Consider the following 16,925-nt stretch of genomic DNA (forward strand, 5'->3'; position numbering starts at 1 on the left):
TCAGAGTCGACGGATGACTCTTCAAGTAATTAAGGACTTTTTGCGTCTCTCAAGCCTTAAAGCCCTCATCATGACAGTGAGGAGATGTCTTGGAGTCCTAAAAAGCTATTAAGGTCGAGGTCATCATGAACTGCCCTCCTGATGGTGATCTCGTCCATGTTGAACTCGTCACCCGAATGGCGCATTGATGCTGTTGGATCGTCCTTCTTCTTGACCTCCAGGTTGCTGAGAAATGTTTAATATATATCAAGCCATTTTCTCCACTTCTTGCCTTTCTTTTGACTCCTTCTCTCTGTATGTAAATTGTTTATATAAATAAATAGAAATACAAGGTTATACCACCATCATATTTCATATTGTTTTGAATCAATTATTTAAAAAAAAAAAAACATATCATATTATAACTATGTTATGTTGTTTTAAGTATATTCACTAGTTCGAGGAGATAAAAACTGCATCACCGGAAGAGCTCATGTATAATTATTAACTAATCAATTCCCTTTCGCTGACATTCTTATATATAAAATATTATATTTTATTTTGTCTCCGTAGGTTACAATTGCAGTTTTCAAGCTGAGCCAAGGCGCTAAATCCCCAATCGGTAAAACTAATTGGTTGACCTAATTCAAATGAAATATAACACAAAGATTGTTTTAATTTCTCAAAACTAAATCCATTTAAAAAAACAACAACATATATCTATGTTAACAAAGTAAATTTAATCTATTTGTCTGCCTGTATGATGAAAAACAGTCGCAGGGTGCACTGTATATATATAAGTCATACCATTTCATAGAAGTTGACAAATCTGTTTTTTCAATAAAGTAATTTAAGTTAACACCAATGTTGTACATGGAATTAGTTTGGAAAAAACTAGTGAGTATCTTGTCACAAAGCTATGAATTGGAGTTTACTATATACATGTTGTGAAATAGTACGTTATCAATAAATTGATTTGTAGATTGTTAAATAGTATAATTGAAGGAGATATTTAGAAAATAAAAATTGGATTAGGCTCTTCCAGAGATATTCAACATATTAAACTGTGTTCCATGGTATGATTTGATATATAGACACAGAGAGATGCATGTAGAAGTAGGATTTTGGAAATATTAATTATTTTTTTAGTGAGAAAAAAAGTTTTCATCATCACTGAATTTCAAACCAAACAAGCTAAAAAGATTTACAAGAAGTATTCATAAATGGATGTTGTTTGTAAGTGGCCATATATACAGGGAGCATTATTTATGTTAAAATGATAGATAGTGGCTAGGTTTTAAAATAAAACTGTATGTTAAGTTGTTTCTTCCATACCTTTTGTGTAATGACCATTTAAAAAATATGTCTCAAGTGACAAAGGGGAATCAAAAATTCAAACTTTTCGATAAATATCTTGCTTTGGCTAGACATATCACTAATAGGAAAGACTTAAAGGCTTCTTTTACCTATCTTTTTATTGGTAATTTAATCAGCTTTAAATTGATACCTATTTCTTGTACATGAACATTATTAAAAAAAAACCTACTGTCTATTTTTATCAACGTGTGAAAAATACCGCCCGTCATTAAAATTACTTGTACATAACAAAGTTTAGGAGCTACCTACTTGAAAACTTAATCGTTTTTAAATGAAATAGTATACTTTAAGCTGATGTGTTTAATTTTCTCTTAGCAGGTGTAATATTTCCAATTTTTTTACGATTTACATATTTAAAATTTTATGCAAAATTTCACATTACGAGAGGTCGTGACAAAAATACAGAATGAGCCACATTTGTGAAAAGTTATTCGATTATACCCGGGATATACTTATTTATGAATATTTGATACCCAATTTGAGTCAAATTATTATTACTTATTATTTTTGATTTTTTTTTTTTTTTACGAAGCAACAGAAACTTGATTTTTGAGCAAAATATCCATGTTTCGGAACGCGAGATATTGTGCAATCAAATGAGCAACAGCTACTTGATATTGAGTATATCAAGGCCCAATTTGTCACAAAACAACTACAGGTTCTCAAAATCACAGGTGTTTGACTAATTGATTCATTTGTGGAACTTGAAAATGCTGAAAATATATTTTTATTTCAGTCATGTTAGACACACCTTTACAAAAATGAGTATATCTAAAAAACCATTGCATATTTTGTATTTCTTAATTCAGATTACATCAAATTTTGTCTAGGAAAATATGTATTACTTATAAGAATTCGAAACTTGATATTTTGCCTATAATGCCAGTGAAACTGGGGGTCGAATCTCGAACCATGTCTTATGGATATACAGTTATAATTAGAATAAACAATATCGTAATTAAATATTGAATTTTAAGACGAAAAAATTTCAACTTGTACACTTTGCTTATACAAGTTGCAACTTGTACAGACAACGTAATTTGTACACACCATATTTATATAAGTAATTATAAAACTGTGTCGATAGCTTTTGGTACTAAGCCCCCAAATGATAAAAGCTAGCAGCGCCCCTTCTTATAATCATTTCCAAGAATTAATTAGTTATTCCATTATGGTATTAAACTTATATTTATTTTCTATTATTTCATCTTCCATTCATTAACTAATCAACGTTTTTCATTGTAGAGGAGCACAAGTAAAATTCGGTAAAATAAAATAAGTTTTTTAACGTTCAATAATGATGGGTTTTTTTAACTGAGTGAAATAGTTCAGATAATTCAGAACTTAATTGATTAAAGATAAATTCAAAATAATTATAATAGTAGACAAGGCTTGAATCGATCAGTAATAATAAAATAGGCGTGAAAAAAGTAAGCAGTCATCTAATCTTTTGAAAATCAAATTTAAATGTAGGCATGTTGAATCCCCAGTTTCTTTGTATAGTTTGATTTCATTTCCATCAAACGGAGCATTTTTAGGCATTAGTCCTCAAAGGCATCAACATGATGACTTTGAGCTAGGTCGTAATCGAATTTGATATAAGTCCAAGTCCTCATGTTCCGAAACTGATTCTTCTTGATGCTGCAGAAGTCTAAGTTGTACTTATTTCTTTGATTTGATTAATTCATGAATAACTTTAAGAGCTTATTAAAATAAGGAATTTTAATAGAATATTATTAAACAATATTGTAATACAATATCGAATAAAATACTATGTAGATTTTAATAATATGTAATTAATTTTAAAATTAGCGAAGAAATAATATGACAGTAATAGTCGGGGAGTACATAAGAGATAAATGGCAGTTGGTATGATTGACTTATTTGGCTAACTACCAAATGAGTTCGGGCCTTTTTCTGCTTCTTTTTGGAGGAAAGAGTGTTTGGCTAAATAACTTTTTTGGATCGAATTGATATTTGCGGCTCATTTGTTAAACGTAACGAAATCGATTCATTTTTCTAACGTACGTTTTCTAACATAGGTGAACAACAGCCGAAAAGATCGTTGTCAAAGCACGGTGAAGCGCCTAAACGATCACCTAACCTTAATTAACATCCAAGAAGGTTATAGCTTGTGTTTAGTGGGATTAGAAAAGAATTTTTCACTATGAGCAGCTCTCATGGGGCAAAACACGCAATTTGGACTTATATTGTCAACAACTGACCACATTGAATCAGGCAATAGACCAGAAGTGGCTAGAATTGACCAATACAAAGGGTGTTGTATTCGATCAAGACAACACCAGGCCACACAAATCTTTAACGACGCTCCAGAAGCTAAGAGAGCTTGGATGGTAGGTTATATTGCACCCGCTGTATAGTCTCAACCTAGCACCAAGCACTTACCTTCTTTTCAAGCATTTGTGAAATGTTATCTATTATGTAGCTCTGAGGACTCGAATTGGGAACGATAAAAATATTCAAAGAATGATATCAAGATAAATCTGATACATCACTAATACCTACGTCATTAATTTAAATTAATAATTACATTTGTATAATTGTTAAAAGCTACGGGTAAAAAGACAAGGTTACATTTTACAACATGTGATATCGATGCAATTTTTTTATTTCAACTAAATTATAGTTTGATAATTTCAATAAATGTGGTCCAAAATATTATAGATTCGGGGGCGGGTGCAGGATTATATGTTTAGTTTTTTTATGGAGGGGAGTGCTTAAATTTTTTTCTGAGGTTATCATTTTATATGAAAAAATGCCATGATAAATCAAAGAAGGAAGACGAATCACGTAAAAAGATCATATAAATAAATAGTTTATTTTATAATTATCCCTCTACTAAAAACCTGCCTAATAATTATGCACATATCACAAAGCAAAAATAACTAAATAAAATCCGTCAATATACATAATTTGGAAGAAACATACAACAAAAACAGAAACGAGAGCTAATAAGAATAAAATACAATGAGTAATTCACCATTAAATGTACCAGTAGTCACCATATATACTAAGATTACTTCTTTTTATAAGCTTTGTTAGACCTTAAAAGTCGACTTTAAAAAGTCCATATATTTTGCTGACATGGAAGGTAATACAATATTTTCATCTAGAACTAGAGGTCTCCGGAATCATGCCGTCACCGTTATATTTCTTGGCCTTTTGAGAGAAGGGATAGTCTACCTATGTACATTATACATACACATGTATTGCTTGGTTAAATTAATTATATGTATGGATATATTCATTCCAAAATGGTATCTTATTAATCAATAAATAATAATTTAAAAAAATGATGCCTAACTTGAGGATAATTTCTTTTCGATACAAGTGGCCCTCCCGTTCGAGGATTTGGACCTGGAGAGTGAGACACATTTTTAGTAGCGACTCAACAACAAAGTTGTATAAGGTACTCTGTGAAATGCCGGATTCTATAACTAGTTGAATTACAATTCCATAGTTCGGAAGGAAGTGCCTAGCTATCGACTGATTTTTGACAATTTTTCTCGTTTCTTTTAGGAGGAAAGATTGCATTATACAACATAGGTAATTCTGTTACTAGTGTTTCTTACTTGCAAAGAAATTAAGGAATAAATACTTTGAAATTTATGTATTTCTTTGTATATTAATAAAAAAAATTAATTAAATTAAACAAGTTCTACCCAAGGTTAATAGAAATTCTATTAACCTAGCTTCTTCCAATATATTCTCAATTCTCGAATAAACTTAAACAGCAAGGTATGTGATAGTGACCTTTAACCTCGTAAATCATTGTGTTACCATAAACATGGGAAATGTTTTACGTGGAGTTTTGCACTCTGCCGAGTGCCCATTCTCGTTAAAAATGGGGTTTTTTAAGACAATAGTTAAAACGTAACAAAATAATTAGATTTTTATGGTATTGATTGGACAAATAAATGAAAATTATAACACTAAAGATATTTTGCACAATTTAGATTCCCTATTGGTGAGTATTTGCGTTATTTAATTTTTTTTCTTATTGATTCCTTCAACTTTATTTCTGACATGCAAGTGCTATTGAACTATAATGATTGTAGTCAGGCGAGTGGAGGTTTCAAAATACTTCCTATTATCAGTTGCAGAACTATTATTGGTATTTATTACTAAATGTTCAAACAATATGAAAGTAGGAATTCTTTAGGAAATTTGATTTCCCGAGTACCATTTATATATTTACTAAAATATATATGTCTCTCTAAAGAGGATAGTCAAAATTGCAAGGCAAAAGAGGCTTATTCAAGGCATCATATTCGGTTCTATTAGCTGGATGATTACATTAAACTCTATATTTATTATATTGAAGATAAATGACAAATTAAGATCTTTTTGTTTTTCAAAGGATCATTTCATCACACAATATCCAATTATTCTTAATATATTATTGAGTTATCTAGAAAAAATATACCTATATATCCTTATGTAAAGAAAATAAATTGAAAAATATTCATAAATGACTTGGATCCAGTCGTTCAATGTAGTCTACCGAAAACGTTGATAAATATTCTAATACTGCCCATGTCTGCTAAAACAATGGATCTAAATAGTATGATCCCCACTTAATATTGCTAGTATAAACACTTCTTGATAGTTACCCTCCGATTTAAAAATAAATAAAATTTGACTCTCAACCTATTAAAAATAAATTATAATTCTGATACCTACGTTTTTGGATCTCCTGTAAAATTTGATTTAAGTCAGATATATTATAATTGTTCTACCAGATAAGGGCAGAATTATTAACAAACATAGCTATTTATTTGTAGATAGACCTCATTTTACCCTCTTCATCATATCTTACATTAAAAATTATTAATATAATTATAAGGTGTTAGTCCTCCTTTATATAGTCCCGACATTCTAAAACGTTGAGCCATTATAACATCATGAAATTTTTTAAACTGAATGTTGATAACTATGTAAAAGTTATAATTGATTTTGATAAATAAGGCTATATAATTATTATGTTTCAGCAGTCCGTGCAAGGAAGTGGAAATTACCACATAAATAGATAAGTATAATACTATAGTAAATAGCTTCCCCGCAATTTAGACGAATAATACATAACAAGATTGTACAACTAAATTTACTGCTTATATAAGGTCATTAACTATGTTTTCAAATTGTTTTACTCTTACCTAATATACCAACAATGAAAGCATACATCCTATATATATACAATTACACAGTGGGAATAATAATAGTATTACTGTGGAAAATGTAATGATTAAATTCAAAGACAAAAAGAGTTATTCAAATTACATATCTTTATTTGATAAACAATCAAAGATCGCTCAATTTTTGAACACTAATGCATTAAGAGAGCATTGTTCCATGAACAAACACTCAATTATGGTTATTTATAAATAGATACTACTAAAAGAAAATATTTATTTAAGATTACTGTTTATCCTCAGACTTATCCTCTGTGGCATTGAGGCCATCCAAACTAGAAACAACAAAATCTTTTCCTTGTACAGCATAGTAAGAAATCGTGCTGGGTGAATTTCGAATCCCATCAAAAGCAGTTGCAACACCTTTGTTCCATTTGGAAGCACTGATTGATAGATCTGGAATATTCTCTCTAATGAATTGAGTGTCAGGCAGATCGCTATTTTCGTTAAAAAGTGTTTTCAGTTCAGTGAAAACCTTTTCTCCATCCTCAGCATTCGACAGAATCTTTTGATCGTGAGCAACAAATATGAGCCCACCAATAGTACCAAGTTTGACTCCGGTTTTAACAAAAGATCCTAAAAATCCCATTTCACAGATGTACCTATTGAAGAATAAAACGTCTTTGGTTTATACTATGTAATAACTGATATAAGGAGTGTTTTGACTTTTATTAATGTCTCTTAGGATGATTTTATATATATAAAAACTACAAATAATAGATTGTAACAAAATTTAAAGACACTTTCTTAGTAATTAAATATAATATTGTGTTAAGCATTAAGCATATATATATATATATACAAACTATATTGCAATATATGCAGATAAAAAAATATAAATAATAGAATCGTTTTTTTTTTTTTGATAAAGGAATACAACTGTAAAAAAATATATTCATCGTATTGTACCTACGTAGAACTTAGTATTTCTACATAGAAAAATTGAGGAAAAAAGTATCACAAAGTTAAAGAATCTTAATGATCATTATGGTTTAAATTTCAATAGGGATACAAACTCTGATTTCACGCCATGACTAAACAAGTGTGTCTTCAGGAACATTTGTTTTTGTGACTCAAAGATCCATTCAACATTTACTTAATGGACCTTATTTTGGAAAAAGATACATATATATATTTACTCAAAAGCATTTTTTCAAGGCAAATCCTCCACAAGAAGCAGCCAAAATACCATAGATGAGTAATATAATGATACAACTTGCAAGGATTGTCCATTTCATGTTTTGGCACCGCATTCTCCGTGAAAGAGCTACACTCGTCTGCTTAAATTGAACGGACGTAGACGATAGATTTTCTGTTTTGTCAATAAGAAGCTCCAACTTTTCTCCTCTCTCGATGATGGACTCAATATTGGACACGGCTAAATTCCTCACTTGATCAACTTCTTCTCGAACCGTGTCCAACTTTGTAAGATGTCGAGGTCCTGAGAGGCGATTCATTTGGGTCAGGAAGACCTGATGAAACTCGGAATTGAGTGACATGGGCAATGCCGTAGAAAAATCATTGTCTGAAGCATAATAGCGAAGGAATTTATCTTGAATGCCAGTCAGATACTCCTTCCAAAGAGCCTCTTCTTTGTCTGCTACACAAATAAATACAAACTCTTTGTCCGTCAGACGATGAACTAAATGTTTGGATCCAATGGAATAGGTCTTGAATCCTGCAGGAAAATTGTTGTCCTTTTCTTGCCTAATGATTGCTTCAACAATTTCTGAGAAGTTCCCCACCTCTGCCGCATACTTGGCAAGAATTGTGGATTTTCGTGTCAAACAAGCAAACAGAAACATTTCATATAGAAATTTGAAGGATTCACTCTTCACTCTTTCTATCAACTGACAAAAATTTCTTTCAATTGCGTCATTTATAAGAAGCTCCTCCTCCTCTTTTTTTTATTACCACCTTGCTACTAATTGGCATTGCTAGTTGCTATTCCTGGGCGAACAGAAGTCATTTAAATAAAGGCCAAATATTCATATGAACCTCAAAACCTCTTATTTCATTGTAATTAAAAAGAAAAAAAACTATATTTGGAATGTTTTTACACGCAATAGAGCATTGTTGATGACAGCCATTTTGGGGGCCTAAAAATCAAGTTTTATAACAATAAAAACCCTTTTTTCATTAATATTATAGTAAATAGTCTGCTATTAGATGTCAAAATTGGACCAACAAACATAAGGACATAGAACTTACTGTCTATCAAAATATCATCACTCTATTACCGAGTTTCTATGTATATCTGATCCTAAAATGTATCAAAATTATGGTATTTTGTCGTTAGACGATCTTATTTCCAGAATGTTGATAAAAATTATGACAACTAAATAAATAATGAAGTATTTTTCTTAGCTAATCAATAAAAAAAACAATTATCATTAGCATCAAGTAATATTCAATCAAGTTCTGAAGTTTATTTATAAAGGCAGGTTTAAATGAGGTTTCATTAAGATTTATTGGAAACTTGTACATTTTATGTAATAAAAATATCAACTTTGATCCCCAAGATTCCCTCGCCTTCAATTAGGATGCAGTTTTTGAAATCAGTGAAAACGTTCGATATGAAAAAAGTAAGAATTATCCTAGGTTGTGGTTTCTAAAATTTAAGGTCCAGGATAATTGATAAGATGAGTCTCTGTTATTGTTACTCCATTTAACAGCTGTTTAATGGAAGTTTTGTGAAGAGAGGCCTGTGAGTAGCATACATAGAGATAAAATACACATAATATGACGTCTGTGACAATTATGTTTACTAATATCTGGAGTGGAACAAAACTCAGTCACTCAACCTCATGTAGGGGAGAAATGTATTTTTTTTTGGTTAAAAATCGAATCCATAACCTAATTGACTTTAACCTCTTTTATTCCATTGTTATTTCATCAGCATCAGATGACTATCTATGCAAAGGATGCACAATATATATATAATGTAAATATTTAATTTATAAATAAAAAAGAGAGATGTGAAAGGGATGAATGAGATTTAATTGATTAATAATATTAATACTATATAAGACAGTATTATAGAGAAAGAATGTACAAAATCAATTAGTTTATACCATTGGATTTTTAACCTTAAAAATACACTTCTCCCTACATGAGGTTGAGTGACGGATATTTGTTCCACTCCAGATATTAGTAGATCTCGAGAGGGAAATAAAAAGCGAGAAGATGGCAATGTTAGATTGATTATAATAATAAAAACAATTTTCCAAGTAGAGGCAAGTGTTTAGAAATAGAAATTAGTTTGAGTGACCAAATTTTGTTGTTTAGCATTTTAGCTACATATTTACTATAAACTCACAACTGTGTGTAACGTATTTTTAATCATTAGTTATTACTGTTTATTTATGACTAATAATTATTAGCTATAAATTCTTATTACATGAACATTAGGTAAACTTTCCATGTTTCAAGAGATGGACACGGCAGAAGACTTTTGCCTACGATGGAACGATCACCACAAACTGATTTGGGGCACTATGGAGCGGCTTCTGGGGAATCAAACATGACTGACGTGACTTTATCACTCTACAATGGACAAAACTTCAAGGCACATCGACTTGTGCTAAGTGCCTGCTCTCCCTATTTTGAAGGCAATTCCATTCCTGGAACTTCTCACGAGCATCATCCTCACGTCTATTTTATATTACAGATTTATTTTCTGGTCATGATCCACGAGTCTATGCTGTGGTTTATCTCAAGGGCATTAACCCCTTCCACATGCAACTTTTGCTTCAATACATGTACCGAGGGGAAGTGAATGTTGAAGAGTCTGAGATTCTAAGCTTACTCGCAGCAGCCAAAGATCTCCAGATTAGAGGTCTCACAGAAGCTGCAGAAAATATTTGTCATCGTCAGAAAGTGAAGGAAGAAGTCAAAGACTATGAAGTCGTGGAACAAGACAATGTATCCATGAATGATAATTCACTCTCAGAAAATGTTGATCCAGCCAATGTTGATACTAATTCCTGTCTCCTCAAATCGTCATCTTCGGAGGAAAGAGATTCACCCCCAGTGTCCATCAATGTTCCATCAAAGAGTTGTAAAAGTGTGAGTTGAGCTCATCATTTTTATTAATATATATAAAGTTGTGTATATGTCACGATATTTTGTAGATCGTTAAGAAAAGTACCTCTCCTGGAGGATCCGACAATGTTTGTGTGGAATGTGGTAAAGTCTTTTCTCATCGTTGGATGCTAGAAAGGCATAGTACTACACATTCTGGGATACAAAGATTCGTTTGCTCAATTTGCGAACGTAAGTTTTCTCATCAGGCTTCAGCTGCTCGACACATCAAAAATGTTCATAAAGAAAAAAACACCCATTATTTAATAAATAAATTGGAAGGAAGCACAATTAGAACTAAGGTGGAAGAAGTATTTCAAAATGACTAGTACTTACCTTACTCAAATCATGTTTGTACCGCATAACAAGTTCTTTGAAAGCTTTTTTAGCTTGTTATTTATCACCATGGATAGTATTACATAAGTTGAAACATTTATTTTTTAAATAAATGTGTTTGTTTTTTAAATAATCAAAAGCCAAATCAAAGCCAGAGCTTCATTTTTTTCTTTATATATATTTTTTCATAGGAAATGTCTGGGATTCTCATTATTTTAAATAAATAAATGTTCTTTTTCTATTTTATCAAATGTAGTTTTTGTGACATTAATCCTACAAATCGTTCAAATTTTATATAATGTCTAAAATTGCACAAATCCTTTAATGTAATACTTGTCGAAAGCTTCTTTTTGGGATAACGATAATGACAATTTATTCACTATGTGCTTAAATAAGTAGCTTCTTTTATTGAAATAACTATAATTCCTAGTATTATTGGACGTTGGATGTTTAAAACCATTAAGATATCAAAGCGTCAAATATTACTATTATGTATAGTTGAGGAGTTTTTACCAAAATTGGGCTTACCTTTATATATATTTTTGAAAAGTACGATATATATTCTCGATTCCAGAAGTAATTGTGTGGATAAATACATTCATTTATTAATGAGAACAGAAGGATTGTTGTAAAATAGATCAAGGATATATTTATTATGTAACAATATTTGTAAATTGGATACAAATTTTCGGGTATATTGTGATCTTACATTGGAAACCTATAATTTATGATATGCATTATAAAGAGACATAATTATTATTGTATACTTTTTATAATTAGAATGTTCATTTGTATAATTGGTAATAATTCGTATCATAAAATTTATTGCAAATAACATTAGGGTATACACTTAAAATGGAAATATATGCACAGATGTAAATTAATAAAAGTGCCATTTATAAAAGAGGTATAATTGTCAATTAATTATTATCACACTTTCAATTACTGATTGTTAAAATCTGACTACTTACTTGAAATTGACTAAAAGCTTCACATACATAAATCTGTTTTTATTATTCTTAGAATAAAAGCCATTCAAGTATTTTGCCTAATGCTATTGAAGAATAAGTGTGACTTTAGTTAAACATTTGATTTCTAAATGCAGTAGATTTTTTTAAAATAAATTATAATTATTTTAAGCATTGTGTTAGCACCTGAAAATTCATCAATTATTTCTGAACATATACAATTTCGTATTCACTCTTTAAAAAAGTTCTTCAATCGTTAAATTGACAGATTTTTTTAAAACTTAAGGTTTATTTTTTTTTACATTTTTGATCTTGTTTTTTTCCGATAGTTTTAAGATATAAAAAATAATCTGCATTTCAACTTATTAACCAGTATTAAATTACACAAGTCAACAATAAAAATTGAAGTTCCAAATCTAATTTTATTAGTATTTGAGCTGATTTCGAATATAAAACTAGTTTTGTTTTGTCAAATGTGGTTTTACAAAAATTTTCGATTTTGATTTTTTGAGTATTTTTTACATTTGTTATAGGTTTGAGTAAACTTGTGCATAAGAAAAAAAAATCAGTAATCCGCTTGAAAATATATTTACCACCTACAAAATTTTATCTTAATTTGATATTTTGTTGCATACTTTATACTGGATAATTCAATATAGAGAAATTCATAATTTTTTTATTGCTTTTCGTTTGATACTTATTGTCCGTGATTCATTAGAAGTGTATATAACTGACCTTTCAATTAGAAAATACTATTAGCTTCAATGAGGTTTAGCTCAGCAGTGTAAAACTATAACTAAAAGGAATTTTGTTTATTTTCGTTATTGTAAAAATGTTTTAAATAAATTAAATTGCTGGAGGTTGAGTGTTAGTTTTTTATAGTTCCGTGATATTAATTTATATTCTGTAAAAAATGAATAAATAAATTTAATATAAATAGGTAAACGCAATGAAGTTTTTATATATTGATATTATCAAACTCGAGCAATTTCTGCTTTAAAATGATAAAATAAAAACAGTGTTGCAATTTTTTAATATTGCAAATATAGTCAAATCTGGATAAGAGCAAAATTCAAATAAATAACTTTGCTTGAAACAAATTTTGGGCTAATAATTCAGTAGAGTTAATTGTTCTGACGCACTTCTAGTATGAAATCATGATTTTGAATGAGAAAAAGAATAAACGATTTGTTAATTTAATTGAAAAAATGATTATAAAGAGAAACATTACTGAAGAAAACATAAGTTCACACGAGTTACGTTCTATTTGTTCCCTTGATGGAGTTGGAAATAAAGATGTATATCCCTGGATGCACTTCACCACTGATCAACCTATATTTTTTATCAAGAATCCTCAACCCCAATATATTTTTTATCCAACTAGAAGTCACTGCTAAAATTTTTGTTCAGAAAAGAAAGCTAGGGAAGCAATTTTCTTTTTTGCGTGGATATTTTAATCCGGATAATATTTCATAATATCTTCAGTTTTTTAAAAATAATTTGCTTTCAATTTAATGTCCTGTCTATTTTTGCATCTTTTGGTAAATAATGAATTTCATGTCGTACAAAGTTGAATTATGCAATCAATGTATGTTTTCTTTCGTAATACAATCCTCGATAATTATCTCAAGATGTTGTAAAATTATATTCAAACCATTCGTGCAGCCATCTAAAAAGATGATTTCAAAATAGCAGTGCACTTTTATTTTTGCATATAGGAAGGGGTCAGAAATAAATGAATATTGTATTTTTTTTATTTGCATTAAAAAATAACATTATAAAAATTATTAAATGATTCTCACTCATCAAGCCTTTCTAAAGCATCAACTACTCAATCTGCATTCGTTGTACTTCACTTGCAGTCATTTTTTTTTTTTTACAAAGTTATGACAAGGATATCTATTTAAGAGAACAGAGTATTCACAAGTCATGATTCAAGTCTCATACCTTTAGATACGAGTCGATAGCCAATTGTAAGTTATAACAAATACTCATGGTCTATGTGAAAATGTGTCAAAACTTCTTTATCATTAATCATTAGTGTGAAATATATTGAACACTCCAGTACTAAAGTACTCCCTGACTATGTAATACATTCTGCAAATTCGTAAATACGGTAATATTGCTCAACTTTAATGATACATAAAATATGTCCTTCCGGTATGTAAAAATAAAAGAAACCGAAAAGTAACATAGTACTCCTGACAATTTAAAGAATATTAGGGAGAAGAGCAGCTTAGCTATTATGACGTTTCATTAAATCAGCTGCCAGCAGCTGTGAGAGAAAGGAAATAAAAGCGAATCCGACTCCATATTTAGCAATGATAAAGGCATAAATTACTTTGTTGTCGATCCTCAATTTTACTAAAAGTCTATCTAAGAATTACACTTATAACTCCCGAGCAAAACTTCATTGTTACTTTTCTCTTTCATGAGAACACATACTAGTTATTACTTTATACTCAGATGTTCTCTTTTCAAGAATTAAATAATAAGGATAACAGCTTTAGAAAATGTTAAAGAAAAATGTTTCATAATCATTTACAAATAGAATGCCTACCTTTTGTTACTACCAGCTAAGGATGTGTATAAAGACTCTAATATTGTAAACATTAAAGTAATTACTTTGCTCAAATTGCACCCATGCTCAACTGCAGTGTTGCTCCAATGACTCCAATGGGGATGTATGTATGGCACATTTTCTACCATGAATTATTGCAGTTTGTGTTCCGTTCACCGGCACTAGGATGTATTTGCGATGAAGAGGGAGAGGGCCAATTATATAATGCTGACGTCATCAGACCGCATTTTATGTTATCCTTTATTGATGATTCTTCTTTCCAAAAAGTCGATAAATGGAACCAAAGTTGATTTTTTGAAACATCCACTGATCTCTGACGTAGAAATTATCGAGTTTTTCATCCTGAACGATACCAGGGGCCTTTCGACGCCCTTAAAATGGCTTAACCTTGATCTAAAGAAATGTTGTGCCATTTTATCGATCAGTGAGGTAAACCACCGAACGTCCGCTGCAATATCAGCGAACATGGTTCGCACTTCGGGGCATTTAAAGTGTCCTCCTATTGACAGTTCCTAACCGAGGGACAATTTAAACTTCATCGTAACATCTATGCACCCTTTACATAGATACTGTATTCGTTTAGAGTATAATGCAAGATTGTCCATAAATTTTTTGAAACTACTATACGGGTTACCCATAAGAAAGACTTGTCTCTCTTTCAAGAAGTCATTGAGAATGAAATACCAGGATTCCTCGCTATTCCACATTTTTTTTATGGGGGGGCTAAGGCAGTTGGGCTCTTTTAAGAATGTCTATAGGTTGCTTTTGTTTTTTTTATTAATTCCAAATTTGACAAATAATTTTTTTCCAAAGATACAAAAAACTTTTTGGAAAGAGAATAAATTTGTACAAATACCTTTTTATTATGGAAAAGGTGAATTCCGTTAAATTATGTTAAATCCGTTAAATTATGACATTTAAAATTTTTTATACACGATAAATTTTCTTTCTCGTTATGGCTATAAAATTCTTCAAAAGTGGGGGGGGGGACTGTGCAAGGGGGCCACTAACTCCGTTATACAGGCCAGAATTTAGCAGCAATCTCATATAATACGAATCCATGGCGATAAAATTCCTAGAGTGATGATGTGTAGAAGTTGTTGACGCCGTCAACAAAAAAGAAATAGTTGAGTAAAACATTCAAATTGGAATAGAAAAACATACAGGATTTATTTGAGAAGGAAGTGTGTTTGTATGTTATATTTTTGAAACTATAATTTAAAATTGTTATTACACTATTTTATATATTTTGAAGCGTTAGTATCCAGTATATCCCAGTCTTATTAGGGGTCGACGTCCAGAAAACTTTGCTTTAATAAAATAACAGAAATCTCTAAAAAAAAAAACTCAGTGTCAATTCTGTTTTTCATGAGCAGTCTCACACGTAGTTACTCAATACTTTGATATTCTCTCCTCAGAAATGAAAGAATAATAATAATAACAGTTTCAAAAACTGTTATACAATATATATGATAAATGAACCGGATGAGTATATTAATCTTTAGAGCACTACAGACTATAGAGTAACAAATAAAATTAATATCGATTTATTAAGGAGGATAATATATTTATTAATTTAAAATTTGAATTTCCCTCCTTAAATTCATGAAAGGTTGCGTTGGAATATAAATAGTAACATACACATAGACAGACGATGCTGGGTAGGTATAAGATTTGGCATCTAGCTATATCAACGTAAAATTTAAAAGAACAAGTAACATCATTTTTTGAGGAGGTGTGAGAAAAAATTTCAAGTTTTAGCTTAAAAAAATCCAATAGCTCAGTGGCTATCCAACAAATAAAAGTAATTTTCGTATAAATGGAATTCTGCACTCAATATACATAACAGTAACTTATTTAAAACCGTTGATTAAGTTATTTTTGTTTTTTTGTAACGTACTTATAAGATGAAAAAGAGTTATTGTATTTCTTTTACTCAGAATATTTTGGATCAATGAAAAAGAGTTGGCGTAGAAGGATTCGTGGCTGGACTATACTATAATAAAATAAATCGAAAATTAACGAGCTCAGTATGACAATTTGAAGAATATTTGAAGGAAAGCAGCTTAGCTGTCATTGTGGTTCATTGGATTAGCTCCAAGCAGCTATTAGAAGAAGGAAGTAAACACTAATTCCATACTGTATTGAACAATGATATAGGTAGTAATTACTACAATGTTGAGTCTCAATTCTAATCCGAGTCTAACAAGGACTTTATTTTATAGCTTTACAAAAAATCATCAGTGTTACTTTTTGTCTTTGACGCACTAGGGTTTACTTACTTTATACTTATAAAATGTTCTCTCTTCAAGAATTTAAAAAAGAAAAATGGCATCTAATTTGATGAAACGTCATGACAGCTCGGCTGCTCTTTTCCAAAACATTCTT

General features: G+C 30.3%; 3 protein-coding genes across 4 annotated transcripts; 1 reads left to right on the forward strand and 2 right to left on the reverse strand.

Moving 5' to 3' along the window:
* Positions 1–6,644: 6,644 nt before the first annotated feature.
* On the reverse strand, positions 6,645–8,423 carry LOC121118139 (vesicle-associated membrane protein 7-like). Its single transcript, XM_071888881.1, has one exon. The coding sequence runs from the start codon at positions 8,372–8,374 to the stop codon at positions 7,709–7,711; it is 666 nt and encodes a 221-aa protein (XP_071744982.1). The 5' UTR covers positions 8,375–8,423; the 3' UTR covers positions 6,645–7,708.
* On the reverse strand, positions 6,796–7,158 carry LOC121117597 (uncharacterized). The gene has a single exon (XM_040712040.1). The coding sequence runs from the start codon at positions 7,156–7,158 to the stop codon at positions 6,796–6,798; it is 363 nt and encodes a 120-aa protein (XP_040567974.1).
* Positions 8,424–9,785: 1,362 nt separating the features above from the next.
* On the forward strand, positions 9,786–11,901 carry LOC121118586 (uncharacterized). Of its 2 annotated transcripts, none has more exons than XM_040713166.2 (4): positions 9,786–9,892; positions 9,981–10,180; positions 10,240–10,637; positions 10,703–11,901. In XM_040713166.2, exons 2-4 carry the CDS (start codon positions 10,033–10,035, stop codon positions 10,979–10,981), a joined length of 825 nt encoding a protein of 274 aa, XP_040569100.1. In that variant the 5' UTR covers positions 9,786–9,892; positions 9,981–10,032; the 3' UTR covers positions 10,982–11,901. The 2 variants fall into 2 exon arrangements, with proteins under 2 accessions (XP_040569100.1, XP_040569101.1); XM_040713167.2 differs by having other exon boundaries at positions 9,830–9,892; positions 9,953–10,180.
* The last annotated feature ends 5,024 nt before the right edge of the window (positions 11,902–16,925 follow it).

The sequence above is a fragment of the Lepeophtheirus salmonis genome, chromosome 5 (assembly GCF_016086655.4).
Source record: "Lepeophtheirus salmonis chromosome 5, UVic_Lsal_1.4, whole genome shotgun sequence".
Lineage (NCBI taxonomy): Eukaryota > Metazoa > Arthropoda > Copepoda > Siphonostomatoida > Caligidae > Lepeophtheirus > Lepeophtheirus salmonis.

Excerpts from the sequence above, each read along its gene's own strand:
- LOC121117597 (XM_040712040.1), bottom strand. The coding sequence starts at position 7,158 with ATGGGATTTTTAGGATCTTTTGTTAAAACCGGAGTCAAACTTGGTACT.
- LOC121118139 (XM_071888881.1), bottom strand. The coding sequence starts at position 8,374 with ATGTTTCTGTTTGCTTGTTTGACACGAAAATCCACAATTCTTGCCAAG.
- LOC121118586 (XM_040713166.2), top strand. The coding sequence starts at position 10,033 with ATGGAACGATCACCACAAACTGATTTGGGGCACTATGGAGCGGCTTCT. Across the intron at positions 10,181-10,239 it reads CTGCTCTCCCTATTTTGAAG|ATTTATTTTCTGGTCATGAT; the intron begins GCAATTCCATTC and ends TTTATATTACAG. Across the intron at positions 10,638-10,702 it reads CATCAAAGAGTTGTAAAAGT|ATCGTTAAGAAAAGTACCTC; the intron begins GTGAGTTGAGCT and ends GATATTTTGTAG.